Source organism: Pipra filicauda, unplaced genomic scaffold (assembly GCF_003945595.2).
Source record: "Pipra filicauda isolate LSUMZ 115617 unplaced genomic scaffold, ASM394559v2 scaffold755_size109291_pilon, whole genome shotgun sequence".
NCBI lineage: Eukaryota > Metazoa > Chordata > Aves > Passeriformes > Pipridae > Pipra > Pipra filicauda.
In genome coordinates, this window is record NW_024104926.1 from 55,305 (window position 1) to 78,015 (window position 22,711).

At 53.7% G+C, this 22,711-nt stretch overlaps 2 protein-coding genes across 2 annotated transcripts in view; one reads left to right on the plus strand and one right to left on the minus strand.

Annotated features, from left to right (window-relative positions):
- The window catches only part of LOC113987285 (zinc finger protein 850-like), a gene marked incomplete at its 5' end in the record, with an annotated part of 61,752 nt that overhangs the window by 21,167 nt on the left and 17,874 nt on the right, over positions 1 to 22,711 (minus strand). The window lies entirely within an intron of this gene.
- Positions 13,714 to 21,632, plus strand: LOC114000576 (olfactory receptor 14J1-like). Its single transcript, XM_039389653.1, has 2 exons — positions 13,714 to 14,621; positions 21,617 to 21,632. Exons 1-2 carry the CDS (start codon positions 13,714 to 13,716, stop codon positions 21,630 to 21,632), a joined length of 924 nt encoding a protein of 307 aa, XP_039245587.1.

Below are 22,711 nucleotides of genomic sequence, written 5' to 3' on the forward strand. Positions count from 1 at the left end.
CAACCAGCCCACAACTCAGCCTGCTTTTCTAACACCACACATTTACAGACTAACCTTGGAGATAGATATGGACAGACATCTCTATCACCCTGGGGATAGAGCCTCAAGCATGTGCTGCCATAGGAATGGCAATCACAGAATCACAGAATCAGCCACGTTGGAAAAGACCTCCATGATCATCAAGTCCAACCCTGGATCCAACCCCGCCGTGCTTCCCAGACCATGGCACTGAGGCCACATCCACTCTCACCTTCAACACCTCCAGGGACGCTGACTCCACCCCCTCCCTGCCCAGCCCATTCCAAGGCCTGATTACTCTCTCTGCAAAAAATTCCTTCCCAATATCCAACCTAAACCTCCCCTGGCACAGCTCCAGACCCAGCCCTCTTGTCCTACTGCTGCTTCCTGGCAGAACAGCCCCACCCCCACCTGGCTCCAACCTCCTGGCAGGGACTTGCAGACAGTCAGGAGGTCTCCCCTGAGCCTCCTCTTCTCCAGCCTCAACACCCCCAGCTCCCTCAGCCTCTCCTCACACCACTTGTGCTCCACTCCCTTCCCCAGCCTCGCTGCTCTTCTCTGCTCCTGCTCCAGCCCCTCCAGGGCCTTCCTCAACTCAGGGGCCCAGAGCTGGACACAGCACTCCAGGGGTGGCCTCACCAGCGCTCACTCCAGCCCAACAAGCACTTCCCTGCTCCTGCTGACACACTCTTCCTCACACAGGACACCAGCCTTTGGCCCTCTTGGCCACCTGGCCACACTCTGCCTCCTCTTCAGCTTCCTGTCCATCCCCACTCCCAGCTCCCTTTCTGCCTGCCTGCTCTCCAGACACTCTGGCCCCAGCCCGGGGGGCTGACGGGGCTTCTTGTGCCCAAAGGGCAGGACCCGGCCCTTGGCCTGCTGGAACCTCATCCCCTTGCAATCAGCCCATGGATCCAGCTGGGCCAGGTCCCTCTGCAGAGCCCTCCTGCCTTCCAGCACATCAACACACCCCCAGCTTGGGGTCACCTGCACATTTGCTGATGAAATGCCTGGTTCTGCAGCAGCTGCAGATGCTCAAGGGGCAGCAGGACCAAGTCAGGGGCCTGGGGGGCTTTGGGGTCCAGGAGGGTCCTGGAGGAGCTGGGGAGGGGCTTTGAGGATTGGAGGTACAGACCAGGACAGACCAGGACAGACCAGGACAGACCAGTACCTCCTCACTGCTCCCCAGATCTCTCCTGGAGCTAGGCCACATTGTCATGGGACACCTGAGCCCCCCCCAGTGCCCTCCCAGTATAGCCCAGTGCCCCCAGTACAGCCCACTGTGTTCCTGTCCCAGGGTGCTGGGTGATCCCTCTTTGGGGGGTTGGAAGGGATTTGATGGGGGGGCTGCGGGAGATTTGGGGGGATATGGAGTGGTGGGATGGGGATTTAGGGGGTTTAGGGAGGCTTTAGGTGCATTTAGGGAAGTTAAAAGAGGTCTTAGGGGCATTGGAGGGTCAAAAGGATCTGTGTGGGGAGGGGATTAAAGGGAAAATGGGAGGTAGGGGATATTTGGGGGGTTAATGGGGCCTGGGGGGGGAGAGGAGGGGCTGCACCATGAGCAGGTGAATCCTGAAACCCCCCTGGTGTCCCCAAGACCCTCCTGGTGTCCCTAATTCCCCCCTGACACTCCAAGACAACCCTGGTGTCTCCAGTGTCCTCAGGGCCTCCCCATTGCCATTATTCCCTCCTTGACAGCCCCAATTCCACTGGCCCCAAGCCCCTCCTCACTGTCCCAAAACCCCATCCCTGATGTCCCCAACCCTCCATCTCACCCCAGGAGCCCCCCCTGGACCCTCTGACCACAAAGACGACCCCCCCACCACGCTCACAGAAAGGCCAAGGGCATCTGGGGACACTTTGGGGACACGTTGGGGACAGTTGGGGGGCTTTGCAGGGCCCTGGGTGATTACTGGGGGATACTGGGACACACTGCGGGGAACCAGGGGGCACTGGGAGGGACTGGAGGATTACTGAGGAATGCTGGGAGGGCACTGGGAGGGACTGGGGAGTTTCTGGGGGATTACCAGGACACAGGGAGAGACACTGGCAGGTTACTGGGCCATACTGGGGGTTAGTGGGTGCTCACTGCAGGATAACTGGGCCATACTGGGGGGCAGTGGGAGGTCACTGGGCGATACTGGGGGCACTGGGATCCCCTTACCCGGATGTGGTACATATTCCCCCCCCGGACTTTGGGGGGCACCCCCAGGACTCCTTCCCCTGGGGGCTGGGAGATCCCCTGAACCCCACTGCTGGGCTTTAGGGGACCCCCCGGCCCCTCTGCCTGTGGGGTCTCTGTGTGCTGCGTGTTGGGGGTCTCTGGGGCTCGGGGGGGGCATTGGGATCCCCTTTCCCTGGGGTCGGTCCGCCGGGCCGGCAGGGGGCGCTGTGGCGGGAGGGGTATTGGCGGGTCGCGGGTAACGCCGGCGCGCCTGCGCAGTGCAGACAGGGCGCTCGATCAGACCCTGCCTCCCCCCGCGGCTTCCAGGCCCCGCGCTCTGCTCCTCGGGAACCCCCGAACCCCTCGGCTAAACCCTCCCGAGCCCTCCAGCCTTTCCACCCACACCCGCGCTCCCCGCAGCCCCCGAGGGGATCCCCAGAGCTCCGCTCTCCCGCAGGCCCCGCCAGCTTACAATGCATGCACGGGCCCAGCGCCATCTTGGTTTCCCGGCAGCCACCACGGCCCTCTGCGCGCGCAACGCTATTCCTGACCCCGCCGCAGCCAATCAGGGCGCGGCCCCGCCCTCCGCCCGCTGGGGCTGTCCCGGGACCGGCCGTGCCCTGGGGCGGGGCTTTGCTGCAGTTCGGTGTTAAACCCAACAAACTGGGAGGGCGGACAGCCCCAGGAACCAGGGCCTGGCTTCCTTTCCCCGCAGAGATGTGGAAAGCCAAGTCCCGGCTGCCCCCCGGCCGCCCCCAGCGCCTTCCACAGCTCCAGCCTCATCCCTCCTCCTCTCCCCTTTACTCGGCACCAGGTTCTCCCTCCTCCTCTCCCTGCCGGCTCGGAGGAAGGAGATTTCCCCCCCAGCACCCCCTGCCCCCTCGCCCTGTCTTGTTGTGCCCAGTTGGTATTTCTGGGGCCGCCCCCAGCGCAGCCGGACCCGCCGTGCGCCGGCGTTTCTGAGGGAGCCCCATGGAATTCTTGCAAGGATTCCTGGGCTGGGCTGGCCCTACCTGGGGGCCCAGGGCCACCAAAGCCGCTCCCTCACTGCCCTCCTCACCCGGGCAGGGCACAGAACACAGAAGAAAAGGCTGGGGGGTTGGGATAAGGGCAGGGAGAGGTCACTCACCCGCCGCTGTCACGGGTACGACAGACACGACTTGGGGAAATGACTGAATTTGTGACCAATCAAATCACAGCAGGAGAACGGGAAGGAAATCAAATCCTAAAAAATCATTGGGCTTCACTTCATCCCTGATTTCCTCCCTTCCCTCCCTACCCCGATGGCACAGGGAGATGGGAGTGGGGGTTATGGTCAGTTCATCCCATGTTTGTGCTGCTGCTTCACCCTCAGGGAGAGGAGTCCTTCCCCTGCTCCAGCGTGGGGTCCCTTTCCACAGGGTCAGTCCTTCCCCTGCTCCATCCAGCCTGGCTCCTTCCCATGGGAGACAGTCCTCCATGGACTTCTTGAACCTGAGTCCTTCCCATGGGATCAGTCCTTCAGGAATAGGCTGTTCCAGTGTGGGTCCCTTCCATGGGGTCAGTCCCTCAGGAACAGGCTGTTCCAGTGTGGGTCCCTTCCATGGGGTCAGTCCCTCAGGAACAGGCTGTTCCAGTGTGGGTCCCTTCCATGGGGTCAGTCCCTCAGGAACAGGCTGCTCCAGTGTGGATCCCCCACGGGGTCACAAGTCCTGCCAGCAAATCTGCTCCAGTGTGGGCTCCTCCCTGGGCTGCAGAGGGGTCTCTGCTCCACCCTGGACTCACCCACAGGTCACAGGCCCTTCAGCTCAAGTTCACACAGAGTTCCAGCCACCAAGGAGCCCCAGACTGACACACAGCCAGGAGCCCCAGACAGCACCAGCAGCTGCAAATTTCAGCAGCACATCCCAGACACATCTGTGGGTATCTCCAACACTCCCAGCCCCACCCTGGACACCAACAAAGGCTGTTGTGGTTTCACCCCATGCAGCCCCCAAGCCCCTCCTGGCCACTCCTCACTCCCCCACCAGCAGGACAGTGGAGAGAACTGGGAGGGGAAAAGCTGGAAAACTTGTGGGTTGAGATAAAGATGGTTTAATAAGGACAAGCAAAAGCTGCACGCAGGAGCAAAACAAAACAGGGAATTCATTCCCTGCTTCCCACGGTTGGGCAGGTGTTCAGCACCTCCAGGAGAGCAGGGCCCTATCCCATGGAATGGTGACTTGGGAAAATAATCTCCATCACTCCAAACCTGTCCCAGCTGTGTCCCCTCCCAACCTCCCACACACCCCCAGCCCCTCCCCAGTGTGTCTGTGCCAGGGGCAGGAAAGGCCTTGGCTCTGGGTAAGCTCAGCACTAACAAAACCACCTCTGTGTTCTCAAGCCTGTGCTCAGCACAGAGTATTGTACAGTGTAACTTTATTGCACAAGTTAACTGAAAGGTCCACTGTGTTTTTTAGCAAGTCAACTTGATTTTCCTCATTATCAGAGCTGAGTTCCTCCTTGGCTTGGCCCCATACTGCAAGATGGACACAAATACCCTTGAAACACAGTGGTAGAGGTCATCCATAGGGGTGAGAAAGATGATGATGGGAGGAAGATTCTGTGGGCAGGGGTCGCTGGCCCCTTGCCCTACAGCAGGGCATGCACAGACTGTTGCTATCAGGTGATGAACAGGCGGGGTTTGGCTGCCACTCAGGCATCACCTTATACTGGGTACTGGCCCTACGTGGTGTAATGTGGAGCTGATAAAATGGGGTGTCAGGACTGCTGGGGTGAGCGATCCTCATCCTGCCATGGAGACTGTGTTGCTCCGCGGGGACGCCCGCTAAGCACGGGCACCGACCAGCTGCTGCAGATCCTGGCAGCCCTGGCCTGTCTGTGTGGGTAAGCACAGGTTATTGACAGGAAGCAACCGAGAAAGCAAATGTTTTATATCCTTTTTTGGTATCCCTTTAATTCCATTTTTACTAGTTAATACTGTAATAAAAGCTGTCTTTAGTATTGTATGAATACCAACCGATAAAGTATTCTGTATTCTCTTTTAGCTTTTGATTCTCTTTGCTAGTAGTTTTTTTTATTCTTATGCAATAAAAGATTTTTTTTTTTTTTTTTTTTTTAGTGTTTGAATGTCTGTTGTACTTGTCTTTATTCCGGGCAAGTATTCAAACGAACCAATACTCCACATTCCACAGTCCTTTTGCCACCCATAACCAGTGACTCTGAGTTCCTGCTTCCCCAGCCCCCAGGGATGGTCTCCTTGTCTGCTCATTCCTCCACACTCTCTTCTCACTGATGGCATCTTAACAAGACAAGCCCCTGAGAATAATTTACTTGTAAGCCTTCAATTCTTTTGTGGTTAATTAGACAGATCTCAGAAGTGTATTCCAAGTCAATATACTGTATTATTAAAACCATGAGAAAAGATGTCTTTCTTATGGCCTGTTTACTCTTTTCCTGTTTTTACATTGATATCAGCAATCTCAATTTGATAGTGATCCTGGGCACCTCCTAATTCAGTCTGAACAGATACGAAAATTAGGACCCTTTATGTCTGACAATCCATCAGACTTTATCCCTATCCCCACCCCATCAAACCCCTGGGACTCAAAGCAGCCTTGGGCAAATCTGAGCTTCCTCCACTCAAGGCTGGACCTGCAGGTTTCAACTCCTTGGCACCAACTCCCACCTGCTTGGCTTGGAGAAAGAGCTGCCCAAGACACAGAGGGATGTTCATTTATTGCCAGCAAGGAAAACCAGAGGAAGGCACAGCTCAATAAAAACCAAAAGTCCTTCCCCTGCTGTATATTCAATCCACATTGCCTGCACTGAAGTCCACGTTCTGCAGTAGATAGCCTTAGACCAATGGCAAACACCTTCTGTGTCAAGCACAGATCCCAAGATCCCCCCAACACTCCCTGCCCCGGATTCTGTCCATACTTGCCCTTTGCACACAGCAAATCACACATTGTGTGACTTCTCCCTCAGTCCACAGAGGGAGGAAAAGAGAGAAAATTAATTAAATACTCTATTGTGCAGAGCTAAATCTGCACTCATCCCAATATTCTGGGGTTACAGGACCTTTATCAAACACCTTCTGCAGCATCTGTTCACTGGGGAAACATCTGTGTGGATGGCCAGGCCCAAGGAGTGGTGGGCAATGGAGTTCCATCCAGGGGTGTTCCCAGGGCTCAGCACTGGGCTCGGGGCACTTCAATCTCTTTCTCAATGATCTGCACAAGGGCATCGAGTGCAGCCTCAGGCAGTTCCCAGGGCACACCAAGCTGGGGGGGAGTGTTGATGTGCTGGAGGGCAGGAAGGCTCTGCAGAGGGATCTGGACAGGCTGGATCCATGGGCCCAGGCCACTTGGAGGAGGTTCAACAAGGCCAAGTGCCAGGTCCTGCACTGGGGTCACAACCACCCCAAATCTCTGACCATGCCCTGCAACTGGTCCCCACAGCCTGTCCTGTGTCCTTAATCCTTCCATTTCCAAGGACTGTGTGGCACAAGGGAGCTCTGTGCTCTGGGTACGGAGGGAGCTCCAAGTGCACATGGAGTGGGAACCACAACTCCTCAGGTTTGTGTTCTTTGAGAGGTCAGAAACTGGTGAAACAGAGCCACAGAAAGTTTCTCTTCATTGCCCACAAACAAAAAGTAAACATGATAGAGTTTATAAACATCCCAGCTCTTTCCTCAGCTTTCCTCAGCCACAGTGAGCTGGAGAATGCCCATCCTTGATGTCCTGGTGCCACAGCCCAGGGTGCTCCTGGCCTCCCTTGCTGCCAGGGCACACGGCTGCCTCTTGCCCAGCTCCCTGCCCACCCACAGCTTCTGACAGGGCTGCTCCCACCCAGCCAGGCAGCTCCAGCTGTGCCATGGCCAGGCTGAGTCCCCTGCAGGGGCAGACACTGCCATTTGTCCCTTGGGGATTTCAGCAGGTTCCTGCCAGGACGTGCTCTCCTCCTCCCTGAAGCCCTTCCCTGAGCACAGAGGCCTGAGAGACCTTTCCAGGAAAGGCTCAGGCAGAGAAGCCATGGAGTCCCTCAGCACCACATCAGTGTCTGCTGGAATTAACCCCCCCTCCCCATTGCACAGCAGCCCTGCATTTCCCTCCTCCAACCTTGGTGTCCAACACAGCCCTTGAGGCTCTTTGGGCTCTGGACTTTTCCTGCAGCCCCAACTGCAGGGGAGCTTTGCCTTTCCCACAGTCCCCCCTGCACAGCCCAGGCCAGGCACAGAAATTCCTGCTCTGTTGGTGCCACCAAGGGCACATTCCAGCCTCCTCTCGCTGGCACTTGCATGTTTTCAGTGCCTTCCACAGGCCCTGGCTCTGCACCACAACCCCCCTGGGCTGAGTCCTCCCCCTGCACGGTCACACAGTGTCACAGACACACCCAGGGCTTTCTCTCCCAGCTCCTTTCCAGCCCAGCCCAGCTCCCTCCAAGCTCTCCCACCTCCCCTGAGCTCTCTCCACCCCAAGGGCCTCTCCCCAGCACAGCCCAGGCGGCTCTGGTCCCACAGCCTTGCCCAGGGCAGGCTGCTCTGGGCAGTGGCACCACAGCCCCAGCCCCTCTGGGCACAGCAGAGCTGGAGCTTTGAGAGGACTCAGCTCCAGCCGGGGGGGATCGTGCTTGGCAAAAGGGAAAGGAGGGTCCCTGTTTGCCTTTGCTTAAGGCATGAATAATCCAAACTATCTTCCCTAACGTATTGCTGGAATCCACAGGGATTACATCCCCTTCAATTGTACATAGAGATTCTTTTTGGGCAGAGCCAATTCAAATGGTACAGTTAACTAACAGGTACTTTAAGGTTTGTGTGATGCCTTAAAGCTTTCTGGATATTTTTTTTAACTTTTTGTAGGTTTTAACAGTAGTTATATAGTAAATGTAGATGTTAATGTAGCTGTATTATATTCCACCCTTTAGCATAATAGTTTACACAGACCCAACCCTATTACCCCATTTGATACCAAACTTTCTAAATTCCTTTAGCGTATTTAAAGGTGTTAGAAAAACACCTCTATTGAACAATATCACACACTAAGCCTGGACAACAAGATCCCACAAGAGACAAAGCAACCTTCAAGCCCAGAGCTTTGGAGGTGCTCCAAGGACTGTACGTGCTGTGAAGCAGATAAAGATGAGGAAGAAGGGGTCCCAAAGACCCCAAACCCAGTTCCTCAAGGGGTGTGTTGAGGGGCAGAACTGGGCAGAACCGGGGGTGGAGAGTTCTGGCATTGGATGGACCATCTTCTAAAACTGTAGAACCATTGCCTGGGAGGGCGCGTCGTGTGTGTTCCCCTGGGCCTGTGGGCCTGATTAAAGGACCTGCTCTTTTGAGCTGATCTTACACACTGAATTGGCCTGGAGTTTTCTCTCTTGAGCTTACAGGATTAACTAACTAGGTGGCTTTTACTAAATGCAGATCTCAAGGTTTGAAGGTCCCACTGCCCATTGTTTTCAAGATGGTTTTGAACAGTCCACTCTACCATTCAACTTTCCCAGAGACTGGTGCCTGACAGGGAATATGATCCATCCACTCCATGCCGAGCTCTCTGGTCCAGGTGTGCACAAGGTTGTTTTGGAAAAGAGTCCTGCTGTCCAACTCCAGTTTTTCTGGAGGGCCGTGTCTCCACAGGACTTGCTTTTCCAGGCCCAGGATGGTGTTCTGGGCAGTGGTGGGAGGCACCAGGTTAAATGCACCCCTGGATCACAAGCCCAGCTGGATGTGGCACCTCTTCCCTGAGGCCCTGAGGTGTCCTGGGCCCAGTGAGCCAGGAATAATTCACCTTGTGTTGCCAGTCCAGCTCTACCTGAGACACTTTCATCTGGTCAGTCCCATCCACCTGTCCATTGTTGGATGTCACTCAGGAGCCCAACTCTTGGCTACCTGTGCATCTCCAGGATGGACTTTCACAGCCAACCTCTCTAACCAGGTGGCAGGAGGGCCGACCCTGATAAGGCCTAAAATCCCATCAGACAATGCCAACAGTGCCAGCTCTCATGCAAGCTGTCTGTGAGATCTGAGAGTCACTGGTGGTGCCATGGGAATGGTTTTGGTGTCGAATGATGCTCAAACCAGCCTGGTTCACCCAACTGCAAACACACATCCTGCTTTTGGAAGTGGGACAGAGAAACTGGTAACTGACCTGTCCATTTGTGAGGAGCAGTCAATCACTTCCTACTAGAGAAGTCTATTCCCCTTTCATCCAGGCAGGTTCTTCTAACACAGCCCTTCTTGGGGTAATTGTGGGGAGATTCCTGCCTTGGGTGGGGACACCCTCCAAGGACACTCCTCAAGACTGAGCAAAAGAAATCTCCCCACAACCGTTGGACTGGGTGAGTTATATCAGATCTCTATGTGATAATTATTTCTTCTGGCTACCTTTAATAGAATTGTTTCAATAATTGTTTCAATATAGTGCACTACCATATCTTACACTGTACTACTAGTAGTTTTACGCTTTTTATTGTGCAGTAAATAATTCTGATTAAGATCTTTTGTCTGATCATTTGTAAGAATAAATGTTTCATTTTATAAAAATATTCTCATGTGGCCAGTCATTAAAACCCGAGGGACAAAAGTGATTTAATCACACTTCTGTAATTCCTTAAATTTAATGTGTTGACAAAATCTGAGGCAAAGATTGGATCCCTTTTTCCATGAGGTTCCGCAGTGGGACAATGGCTCCTTGATTCCAGGAGGTTGAACTGTTTCCTGGCATTCTTTGGCTCCATAAAGCCCCACAGTGTTGCAATGGCCCACCGATTCCATCATTTTCCCCAGTGTCACAATGGACCCTTGATTCCACGAGATTCCACAGTGTCACAATGGTCCCTTTGAGTCCATAAGGCCTTGCAGAACCATAACGGCCCCTTGATTCTGTGAGGTTCCACAGTGTCACAATGGACCCTTGATTCCAGGAGATTCCACAAAGTCCCATTGGTTCCCTTTGGTTCCAAAAGGTTCTGTGATGTCACACTGGCCCCTTGATTCCCCAGCGTTCCAGAAAGTCCCGGGGTCCTTTTGATTCCATGAGGTTCCGCAGTGTCCCATGTTCCTTTTAGTTCCAGGAGGCCCCAGTGTATTCCCATGGCCCCTGGATTCCAGGAGATTCCACAGTGTCCTGGGGTTCCCTTGTCTCCCTGAGTTTTGGCAGTGTCCAGGGTCCCTTTGTTCCCAGGAGGTTCCTTTGTTTCCATCAGGCCCTGCCATGTCCCAGACTCCCTTTGGTTCCATGAGGTGCTGCAGGGTCACAATGTCCCCTTTATTCCATGAGGTTCCACCATGTCCCAGGGTTCCTTTGGTTCCATGGGATTCCACAGGGCCAAAACTCCCTACTTCTTATCCTTCCAACATTTGTGAGCCCATTCTATCCCTGCCTGGGATGGAGCCCCACTGTGTTTGTGCAGGAATGGATCCATGGCCATCCTGCCACTGCCCCAATTTAATGCTGCACAAACGTCACTGCAGGCCCGACCGTGGATGCAGGAACAGTCTGGGAACTCCAGGCCTGCTGACATTCAGCAGAGCCAGTCGGGGTCCCAAAGAGCACAAGTGATTGACTGCAACCCCTGCAGGTCTCTGGCATTGCTGGGGACAAATGCAGGAACTGCCAGGAGCTCTGCAGAGCCCTGACAGTGCCACTGCAATCCCAAGCTGCATTGCCTGGGTCAACCCTCAGCACGGCCAAGGCCACAACCCTTCCTGAAAGGTGTCCCTTCTGGGCAGGGCCAGGGGGACAAACCCCTCCATCTGTCCCTGCACATGTTGGGTCCAATTCTCATCCCCCACTTAGGGACAAAGTCAGCCTACATTGGGTGTTTAGCTTTGCATTTGCTTCACTCTTTTGTGCTCCCAGCACACACCTCCCCCAGTGTGGGCAGAGTCTGGCCCCCCAAAGAACACAAGACCTGACTATTTGTGGCTCCCGCTGCAGTGGCTGGAACTTGGGCCACGATCTGTGCCAGGAGCAGAGAGGTCCCTCCCCACAGAAACTTCTTGGCAATGGAGTTCTTAAGAAAATGGGGCTGTGGGGTTCACTTGCAGGGCACAGCCAAGGACGTGTCTTGATCAGCCTCCTGTTTAACATGACCCACTTTTTCATTCTCTTTTCTCTCTGTTTTCTCATGCTTGTTCCTCCAGAAACCACTGGGATCCTCCCCTTGCTTTGGTTCTTTCCTAGACATCCCAGGAAAAGTGTTGCCCAATCCCCAAATCCCCTTTCTGGCTGCCCGTCATTAGTCTCAGAGCCCAAGGCCAAATCCCCCATCCTCAGCTGCAAGGTCACCCTGAGAGGTTCTGCATTTGACCTACTTGCTTAAAGTTTCATACAGATACCTTGGAACTTCCTTGGAATTAATTTTTTACCTTTTTGGCTTAGAAGGGTTTCTCCAAAAACATGGCAATTCATGTCCTCAACGTGGAAATTCTTTGGAGAAGGAGTTTGGGACTTTAGACTAAAAAGAATCACAGAATGGTTTGGCTTGGAAGGGAGATAAAAGGTCATCTGGTCCAAGTCCCTGGATGTGGGCAGTGACATCTTTTACTAATTGAGGTTACTCACACTCCCTGACCTTGGACAAGTGCAGGGATGGGACATCCATTTCTCTGGAAAACTGTTCCAGTTCTTGCAGCCCTTACTGTTAAATCTTTCCTCTTATTATCCAATATAAGAGTCTTCTCTTTGAGTTAAAAGCCACTGCCCCATGTTCTACCACTACAGGCCTTGGTAAAAAGTATCACTGAGATTTCCTTAGACTAGGAGCATGACATTTTCATCTGCAAAAACATTAGTGAGTGCCCAGAGATCTCCCAAGATGGGCTTTAAAGGTCTCAAGCACATGAGCACTAGAGAGGGGCTAAGGAGCTGTGGCCTCAATGGTGTGGAGACTGAGGACAGTACAGGACAGCCCTCAGAGGGCTTGAAGGGAGGATTTAGAGATGGTGGATCCTTATGTCAGAGCAGAAAAGAGCATGAGCAAGACAAAATTAATGCCAAGTGCTGCTGGGGAGGTCCCGAGCAGACATGAGGAAAAAGGAATTTCACTCCATGGAAAATGCTGTGCTGCAACACGTCACCCAGGAGGAGTCTGGATGAGCCCAAGGCTTTGTGTGTGCAGGAAGAGCCAGGGAGGACGCAGAGATGTCAGTGCAGGAAGGTGCCAGCCAGGTGGGGCAGCCGGGGGGATGACGACAGCCTGCAGGGAAAGGGGCAGGGCATGGACACCGTAGGACAGCCTGGGCTGGAGAGGAGACAGGGAGGGGGAGAAGCTGAAAGGCCCTGACAGAGCCACCTTCTGCAGGCCTTTGGCCATGGCTGCTGTCTGTGCCCCTGAGGCCAGGAGGAGGGGAGTGCCCCTTGCAGCCCTGGGGCCTCATGGCCTCCTTGTCCCTGCTCAGCAGCCTGGCAGGTGCCACCCCATGGGCCTGCCCTTGGCATTGCACATCCCACATCCCAGTGCCCCAGGAAGAGCCCTGAGGAATGAGGCAGGGAAAGGATGTCCCTTTGAAATGTCTGGGGGTCAGGGCTTGGCCCATTAGATCAAGGAAACAAGTCAAGGTTTATTCAGCATCAGAACCACCTTTCCCTTGCTTATCCATCCTTGTCATCACTGTCTGCAGTTCTCTGCTCTAACTGGAACCTGGGGACACCTTCTCAGTTGTGTCCCTCAGTGAGACTCATTAGCACTACAAGAAACTTTAGTGTTTTAATCTCACTTTGACTTCTTGAGAAGTTGTTTGAACTTCCTCTCAGGGACTGAGTCTCATGTAAACAACATCAAACCCCCCTGAGGGTCATGAAATGCCTGGGGCTGTTGCTGTGCTGCTGAGCTGGGCTGGGCTCCTGGCACACAGGGAGCTCCTGGCAAGCAAGAAGAGCTTCAAAGAGTCAGCTCTGCTGGTGAGCAGCTCCTCTGCACAGCCCAGCAGGGCTGAGGGCACTGCCAGGGCAGCTCAGGGACACCAGCAGGGCACAGACAGAGCTTCAAGGGGCTCAGCACTGGCAGGAGGGCTGAGAGCTCCCTGCAGGAGGAATCTTGGCAGGGCTGCACACGGTGAGTCTGTGGCTGCAGGGCAGTGCAGGGGCAGCTCCTGGAGGCATCTCCTAAAGCTGGCCCAGCCCCAGCTGATGGGATGGGTGAGCAGGGGCTGTTTTGGGGCACTTTGGAAGAGCTGTGAAGCCGGGGGTGCAGCCAGGGGTGCCCAGGGCTGTGGGGCAGAGCAGGGTCCTGCAGCCCAGGGTGCTGTGCTGGGCAGGGACTCTGCTGCCTGCCAGGGGCAGCTCTCAGCCGGCCCGGGGAGCTGCTGCCAGGGCTGGGGCAGAAGGGCTGTGGGCAAGGATAGTGACTTGGATGGCTGAATCCTTGGCAGCACATGGCCAGAGCTCCTGCTCCTCACAGCACCCTCAGAGAACACAAACCAGAGAAAAGAAATGCCTTGACTTGGAGGGGATTTCCCTGAAAACTACACTGGCTTTGCTGAGAGGGGGCTGTCTTAATTGTTCCCTGTCCTTTCCTTTTCTGAATAGACCTGTCCTAATGAACAGCAAATGTCCAACAGCAGCTCCATGCCCCAGTTCCTCCTCCTGGCAGTTGCAGACAGGCGGGAGCTGCAGCTCCTGCACTTCTGGCTCTTCCTGGCCATCTCCCTGGCTGCCCTCCTGGCCAACGGCCTCATCCTCAGCGCTGTAGCCTGTGACCACCACCTGCACACCCCCATGGGCTTCTTCCTGCTCAACCTCTCCCTCACAGACCTGGGCTGCATCTGCACCACTGTCCCCAAAACCATGCACAATTCCCTCTGGAACACCACAACCATCTCCTACATGGGATGTGCTGCACAGCTCTTTTTCTTTGTCTTCTTCATCTCATCAGAGTATTTCCTCCTCACCATCATGTGCTACGACCGCTACGTTGCCATCTGCAAACCCCTGCACTACAGGACCCTCCTGGGCAGCAGAGCTTGTGCCCACATGGCAGCAGCTGCCTGGGCCACTGGGTTTCTCTATTCTCTGCTGCACACAGCCAATACATTTTCCCTGCCCCTGTGCCAGGGCAATGCCCTGGGCCAGTTCTTCTGTGAAATCCCACACATCCTCAAGCTCTCCTGCTCACACTCAGGCTACCGCAGGGAAATTGAGCTTCTTGTGCTTAGTGTCTGTTTAGTGTTTGGTTGTTTCATTTTCATTGTTTTCTCCTATGTGCAGATCTTCAGGGCTGTGCTGAGGATCCCCTCTCAGCAGGGACGGCACAAAGCCTTTTCCACCTGCCTCCCTCATTTGGCCGTGGTCTCAATCTTTGTCAGCACTGCTATTTTTTCTCAGCTGAAGCCCCCCTCTATCTCTTCACCATCCCTGGATCTGGCCCTGACAGTTCTGTACTCGGTGGTGCCTCCAGTACTGAACCCCCTCATCTACAGCCTCAGGAATCAGGAGCTCAAGGATGCCTTGAGGAAAATGATGACTGGATGCTTTTCAGCAGCAATAACCTGCCTTTTTTCTTCTTCAGAACACTCATTGTTTAACCCTTTTCTTGCCCTGTCTGCCTTCTAAAGCTTTTGAGAGTGATGGTGGGGAAGTTTCCTATATGTTTTTACTCTTTTAATGTTGCTAACACAGAAATTTGTTCTTCATCTCGTACCTAATTCACTCTCTACCTCTTTCTTTTGACCCACGGATGTGTAAATGAGGAATCATTCTCTGTGTGCATTTAAACAAAATAAAAGTTTCTGCAGCAACTTCTTTGTCAAACATCCTGATTTTGTTATTCTGTACATGAGGAATCACAATCTCTGAGTAGAATAAAGGACTTGAATTCTTTTTCTTTGAATGCAGATTCTCCCTCCAACAACTTCCCTAAAACTGGAGGGCAGTGTCTGTGTGCAGAGGAGAAGGGGTAAAGAGTCCTGGTACAGGAGCACTGCCAGGGAGCAGCAGCTCTTGGCCTTTTCAGAGATGCTCTTTTTCCACTGCCTCCCTCTCCTTTCTGCTCCTTGCCCAAGGCCTGAGTGCTCTGGCAGCTCAGTCCCTGCTCTGTGTCAGTCCTGTGACCATGGGCAGGGACAGGCCCTGGGCACTGCTGGCACAGAGCTGGGCTCCTTAACATCATCTCCATCAGGAAAGGGGATCCCCATGGGCAGTTCCTGAAGACTTTGTTCTTTTTGAAAGGTTGATATAAAGAACAAGGCCAAGGAATAGACTCTGCAAAGTCTCATTGCTTTGCTTGTTTCCCCATTCAGTCCCTGCAGTGAGAGAAGCGACTCACTGGGGTACTTGAGGGACTGAGGGCTGGGTCAGATGTTCTGTGCTGGTGGCCAGTGGCAAATGGTCTCCAAGTCACCTGCCTGGGGCTCTGCAGCTTGTGAGGGCTCTGATGGCAGGTGAGGACTTGTCTGTAGGAACTCAGGAAGTGCAGGAGAGCACAGAGGATCTGCAGGGACAGCCCGTCCCATCCAGTCAGCAGGGAATGGAGCCCTGGAGCAGAATCCTGCCCAGGGTGGAGTTACCAGAGATCAAGTCCTAAATCTGCCTGTGAACTGGTAAAGGAGAGTTCTGCAATTCCAGGGGACGCAGCAGGAACAGAGAAAGGACTCTGGCCAGTGACTCGTCTCACCCACAGTGAACTCCCCTTGTGCCTCCCCAGTTCAGGGGGGGCTGTACCAGAGCCAGGGCTGGGCTTTCCAGGAGGGTGTCCTGAAGAACTCTCCAGCTCACAGGCTGCATGGAGTGGAGCCCTGCCCTGCCCTTTGTGCCATTGGAAACAGCCCATGACCCAGCCCAGCCTTGTTCTTGGCTACTGAGCCTTCCAGGACTATGGCAGAGGGTGGAGAGGAGTGATCCCCATCCTGCTGGGTCTGCTCCCCACCCTGACCAGCATGGCCAGTGCAGGGTCAGCCCAGGGTGCCACAGCCCCTCCCTGTGCAGAGCAGCACCTCCAGCTCAGGGCCCTGCAGGGATCCCAGGCTGGGATCTGCAACTGGCCAAGGCAGCCTGGACACACTGACCTGGGCAAAGGGATGTCCCTGCAGAAGAGCAAGGCAGCATTTCTGGGCCTGCAGAGAGGAATCCCTGACACAGAGAAACCTCTTTCTGCAGCCCCTCTGGGGACAGGCTGCTCTGTCCCTGGGCCAGGACTCTGGGCTGGGCTGGGCAGAGGGGCTGGCACTGAGGGGCACAGTCAGGCTGTGCTGGGCATCTCCTGGAGGTGACACCAGGGCTCCTGCAGTTTCCCTGACCTCCATTTCCTCCTGCCATGCTGAGTGTCCAGCCCCTGAGCTGATGGGGATGCTGAGACTCCTCTTGTGCCCCAGGAGCTGCTGTGCCCTTCAGAGGGGCTGGGGCTGTGGGGGGAGTGCCCAGAGCTCTGCAGCACCCTGGGCTGGGCACTGCTGTGGGGCCAGACCAGACTGGGCTGTTCCACCAGTTGACCTCTATAATGAAATCACTTCTAATTTTCTCCTGAAGAACCATGAGAATATGTGTTGTGTCCTGAGCACTAATCTGGAACTGTGGGATAATAGAAAAGGTTTTGGTGTCAGGGATATTGAGAAGGCTGGGCAGTGTCACTGGGAGACCTCTCCCAAACCCTTGGAAAGGCCAGAGCCATCCCAGAGCTTCCTGGGGCCTTGGCAAAGGCAGACATGGAACCAGTCTGCAAAGAGGGCAGCAAGGAGGGTTGGCAGAGTTCCAGACTGCTCAGGTTCAGCAGGGAAGGGGATAGGGCAAGTCCTCCTGCAGCCATTGCCAGGCATGGGAAGGACAAGGCAGGGATTGCAGAACCCCTGTGGGAGGGAAAAGAAGGGGATGTTCTGTGCCCAGACTTCAGTAAGGCCCTTGACATGATCTCCTGTGGTCTCCTTTGAGCCAGACTGGTGACAGCTGGACTGGACAAGTGAAACATGTGATGGGTGGGAAGTTGAATGACTGATGAGGCTCAAAAGTCATGGCACAAATTCCTCTTGGCAGGAACTCCCAGGTGACATCCATCAGAGACCAGCCCTTGACCATTCCTATGGAACATCTTTATTATGTCTCTGGGTGATGGGATGAAATGCACTTTCCACTCCTTTGTGGATGATGCCAAGTTGCAGCGAGTCTGTGAGAAACCTCATCTAGTTAATGGTGACTTGTACAAAAAATGTGGTCAAGATGACTGAGTTGGAGAAACTTGTCCTGCCATCAGGTGCCCAGCAAGGCCCAAGACAATGAAGAAAAAACTCATGGGTCAGAGGGAAAGCAATTCAAAAGGGGAGCAAACACAACCAACCCAAACCCAAACAAACACAGAATGACAGAATATGCTGAGTTGGAAGGGACCCACAAGGATCATCCAGTCCAACCCAACTCTTCCATTGCCATCTGCCCCCACCCCAGCAGGCTCTGGAGCAAAGCACGGCTGAGGTCCAGCACAGCTCTGCTCTGACAGAAAGAACCTGCAGTCAGGGACAAGAAGAGGACAAAGTCTTGTTTAACCAGCCTGAGGAATAACGGGATCAAAGACCTCCTCTATTCCTGGGCACTTGAATGACCCTGTGGATCAGGTTTGGTAGCAGGGAGGGGGCTGCAGGTTTCCCTCAGGGAAGAGGAGATCAAGACTTGACTCTGTGTCAGAGAGAGCCAGTTTCAGGTGGCTTCAGAATGGACCAGCCAGTGCCCAAAGCTGAGCCAAAAAGCAGTTCCAGAGGTACCTGTGTGATAACTCTTTGGAGAAAGAATAAAATCCAGGGTGCTGTAATGCAGAGAGGAGTGAGAGAAATGTGGGAGAAACAACCCTGCAGGCACCAAGGGGAGTGAGAGAGAGCCTTGGTGGGCACCTGGCAGCCAAAAGCCAACCCCCCAGCCCTGAGAGCCACAGCTCAGCCCAGCACAAAAGCTCCTTTAGGTCTGGAGGTTCTTTGCAGCAGCTTTTTAGCAGAGCTGCCAGCTGGGCCATCAAAGGGGATGCTCAGCTGGGTCTGAAACCTGTGGGATCCTTGTCAGCCTTGGCTCCAGTAGGAAAGAACTATAGAATCCTAAATAGTTTGAATCAGATGAGACCTTTATACACCAACTAGTCCAATCCCCCTACAGTGAACAGGTTCACGTTCAACTAGATCAGATTGCTCACAGCCCTTTCTAACCCAACCTTGAATGTTTCCAAGGGTGGGGCATCTATGATTTCTCTGGGCAACCTGTGCCAGTGTTTCACCACCCTCAGTGTAAAAAATTTCTTCCTCATATCTAGTTCAAATCTGCTCTTTTTTAGTTGAAAACCATTATCACTTGTCTTATTACAACGAACTCTGTCCCCATCCTTCTTAAAGGTATGATCTCAGGAGCTCCTGACAAGCCTTGACCAAACCAGCCGAGCAATGAAGAGCCCCTGGACTGGACCAAGTGCTGCTGGATGATCAATGTGGGAACAATTTGGAGTGGAACATTTGGGGAACACAGGATTATCAGTCATCCCATGAAAGCCTTGGAACATTCGCTTCCTGAATTGTGGCCCAAATGGAACAGTTTGGATACAATTCCCAAATATTTGGGAAACTCCAGTCATTCCTGATGGAAATTCAGGATGGAAATTCCACCAGGATGGAAATTCAGCAGATCACTAAAGCCAGTCACCTTGGGAGCCCACAGCCAGCGGGGCTGAGGGAGGCCCTGGCAGCTCCCCAGCACCTCCCTCTCAGTGGGACACCTCTGGCAGCCTCTCCCAGCTCGGGAACCCTCCAGTTTGCAACACTCCAAAGACCCTCGCTGATGCCCAGGACAATTCTGATCCCCCTCAACAAACACTCCTCCAACTGGGACCCTTGTCTGTTGGCAAATACAAAGGGATTTGTGGCAGTGTTTCCCTGACAACAAGGAGAATTTGGGAGAGGGACCTTTCCACACCCAGTTATTGATGTGTCCACACATCTCTGCCTGGGTGTGGGTGTGAATTGACTGTGGTGGGAAGGTTGTTATTGTGAATCTCTAATTCAGTCAGTGTTAAAATTGTAGCAAATGCTATTGAACCACTTGATAATTGTTCAATTGGTGAATAATTAAATGCTACTAATCTCTTTTGCCCCCTTATCTCTGGATCCAAATCCTTTCCGCCCTGACCCTCTTGCATCCCAAGGCTTTGTGTAAATCATTCTCTTTCATAAAAATATATATATTTTTCATGACGTCCACTTTAAAATTTTCCTCTTTAGCTAAACTACAAAACAACTCTAATTAGTTGTTTATGTCTTGAAGACATGAAGACAATTAAAGGAAGGGAAATTATTTGTTTTTCCGTGTTTTAATGGGCCCTACGGTGTGTTTGGAGTTGCATCAGCTGTCAGTCCAAGATGGGCCATGTCAGAACTGGGGAGGCTGAGGGATGAGGAGCAAGGTTGATCATCCAGGGTCAGTCTGGATCTCCTGAGGAGACACTCAGCATCAAGATCACTTGGAGAACACCTCTATCACCTCTCCTCTGAACTAAAAAATATCCATAATTGAATTAAAACAAAAAAAATACAAACTTTGAAGACTTGTTTTGAAATTGCCTTGAAGACAATTAAAGGAAAACAAAGAGATCATGAGGGATTTCTGGAATTTAATGAGCCCCATGGTGTGTTTGCAGCCCAGCCCATGATCCTGAGGTACTGAGAGAAGATTGAAGCAGCTGCTGAAGAAGTCAGAAGCCAAAGTCCAAGTGCCTTGAAGCATTGCTGGGCCCCACTGAGGGCAGGCACTGCCAAAGCCTCCCCAGGGACTCCTTGGAGCAGCTCCTTGGAGGCCAGGAGTGCAGGCAGACAAAGGCTCTGGGCAGGCCCCTGCAATGCTGAGCAAAGCCTGCCTTGGTTTTGTGGAGCACAAAGGCCAAGGGCTGAGCCTCAGGCCCTGGCCCAGCAGATCCTGTCCCTCCCGGCTGGCTCAGGGCTGTTTGGGGGGCACTGGGATGGGAGGGGGAGGAACAACAAAGGCCCAAAACTGGGCAACCCCTGCCAGGCTCCTGAGGGAGGGGCGAGGCAGAACCCAAGGGCAGAACCTGCCAGGAAAGTTGCTTGTGGTGGCCTGAGTGGCAGAGGCAGCTGCCAGAGGCAAGGGGACAAAGGCCTGGGTGCCTTTGGGCCTTGCAGCCCTGCCAGAGCCCTTGGCCATCTCTCCTGCAGGCTGTCCTGCCCTGGCCCTGCTGCTGCTCTGGCCTTGCAGGCTGCACACACCCCTCCTGCTTTCCCACCCCCTCCCAGCAGCATTTCTAGACCCTCCCTGATGGCTCTGCACCAGCTCTGCCTGTTCCCTGGAACACAAAGCCATGGGCTGATCCTGACTCCCTCTGGGTGACCTCTTGCAGCACAAGGGTCCCTGTTGAGTGACATTTCATTTTCCTCACCTTCAGTCCCAACTTTCCATGCTACTCTGTGGAGTTTTCATTCTATTTCCAATATGGACAAAAGCTCCATCCTGTCAGATCTCCTCTAGACCCTCTCCAGTTCTTCCTCCTTCCTCCAGAATGGGGAACCTCACAGACAGACAGACCAGTCCAGATGTGGTGACCCCAGGGCTGAGTCCAGGGGGGTGACAACTCCCTTGTCTGGGTGCCCACACTCCCCCTAAGGCAGCCCCATGTGCAGTTGGCCTTAAATCAAGGGGCCATTCTGATTCTTTTTAATGTCACGGAATCAAGTGGCACCGTGACACTGCAGGGCCTCATGGAACCAAAGGAATGCAGGGACACTCTGGAATCTCATGGAACCAAGGGACCATTGTGACAAGGGCCCATTCCATGACTCTTTGGAACAAAAGGAACTCTGAGACATCTCAGAACCCCGTGGAACCAAGGGGCCATAGTGACACTGAAGAGTCTCCTGGCACCCACTGTGCCTCCCCAGAACTCCATGGAATCAAGCAGAGCCGCTGCCTCCCCCCCGCTGCCCCGCTTGGACACCTCTGGAGTCAGCGTGTTCTTGGGCAGCACAACTGATCTCAGACCAGAGAGTTTCCCACATTTTGCTTTGTCCTCTCTTTCTCCTGGTTTTGTTCTTTGTTCATTCAGGGGGAAAAGGGGGAAGGGGGCACATGTTTATCCCTGTTTTCATCTGTTTACAAAAGGGAGTTGGGGCAGGGTGGGAGAGAGGAGGCAATTTCTCTCTCTGCTGTTGCTTTGGACTGTTCTGTTGGTATTGCTGTTTTTGCTTCTGTATTTCTTGTCAATAAACTCTTATTTTTTCAATTATACCTCCTTGTGTTCTGTCTCCCTGTATTGGTGGGGAATAAAAGGGGAGTGAGTTCATTTTATTGGAGTTCCCACCCCAATATGTATCTTTAAACCAGCACAGGTTGCTCAAAGGGTTCCCTGAAATTTGGCATCATTCACAAAATGAAAATACGTTTTGTCCCATTGTACAGAGAGATAATAAAGATGTTCTACAGTGGTGTTCAAGGGCTGGTCACTGAGGGATTTCATCAGGAAGTTGCTGCCAAGAGGGCTTCGGACCATGGATTTTATTTGACACTCTTCATTCAACCAACTTCCCACCCACCACATCTTCCACTTCAGTCCAGTTCTCACCAGTCTGGCCATAAGGAGACCACAGGACACCATGTCAAGGGCCTTGATAAAGTCTGGGCACACAACATCCTCTATTCCCTCCCACAGGGGTTCTGCAATCCCTGCCTTGTCCTTCCCATGCCTGGCAATGGCTGCAGGAGGACTTGCCCTATCCCCTTCCCTGCTGAACCTGAGCAGTCTGGAACTCTGCCAACCCTCCTTGCTGCCCTGTTTGCAGACTGGTTCCATGTCTGCCTTTCCCAAGGCCCCAGGAAGCTCTGGGCTGGCTCTGGCCTTTCCAAGGGTTTGGGAGAGGTCTCCCAGTGACACTGCCCAGCCTTCTCAATAGCCATGACACCAAAACTTTTGCAATAGCCCACACTTCTGGAGGAGTGCCCAGGACACAACACAGGTTGTCCTGGTGGTTCTGGAGAATGAGAAGGGATTTTTTCCTAGAGGCCAACCCCTCCAATTGGATTTGAGTGCAGCTGAAAGGTTTGCTCAGCATTTTCCCTGGTTCCTCCCTGCCCTGAAGGTTTCTGGTCCTCAGGCTGGAGCTGAGGGGGTTGGGCAGGTGCCTGAGGAGGGGGTAGAACAAGGGCTGTGTCCAACTGTGCCAGGAGGGCTGTGCTGGGCAAGGATGAGGAGGTTGCAGAAAACAGTGGCACTGGGGAGGGGAGAGGAGCAGGTGGAGAGACCTTGTGCCTGCCCACGCTGGGCAGGAGCTGCCCCAGGATGGCAGCTCTGAAGCACTCCCAGGATGTCCCTGTGAGCAGGAGGGGAAGACTGGATCTGAAAATGAAATGGAATGCAGGGAGCAGGAGTGTCATGGGGACACTGCAGGAGAGTTCCAGCCCTGGAGCAAGGTCACAGCAGAAGTGACCCAGTACATGCAGTGGCCTCAGAAGATGCCACAGCATCCTGGAGATGCTGGAAGGGAGCCCAGCTCTGCTTCACAAGTTCCCAGGGCCTGTCCCTGCCTGTGCTCCAAGGGCTTCCAGCCCACAGGACTGTGCTCAGAGAGCACTCAGGTCTTACAGC

Coding starts and splice junctions, on each gene's coding strand:
- LOC114000576 (XM_039389653.1), top strand. CDS start 13,714: ATGTCCAACAGCAGCTCCATGCCCCAGTTCCTCCTCCTGGCAGTTGCA.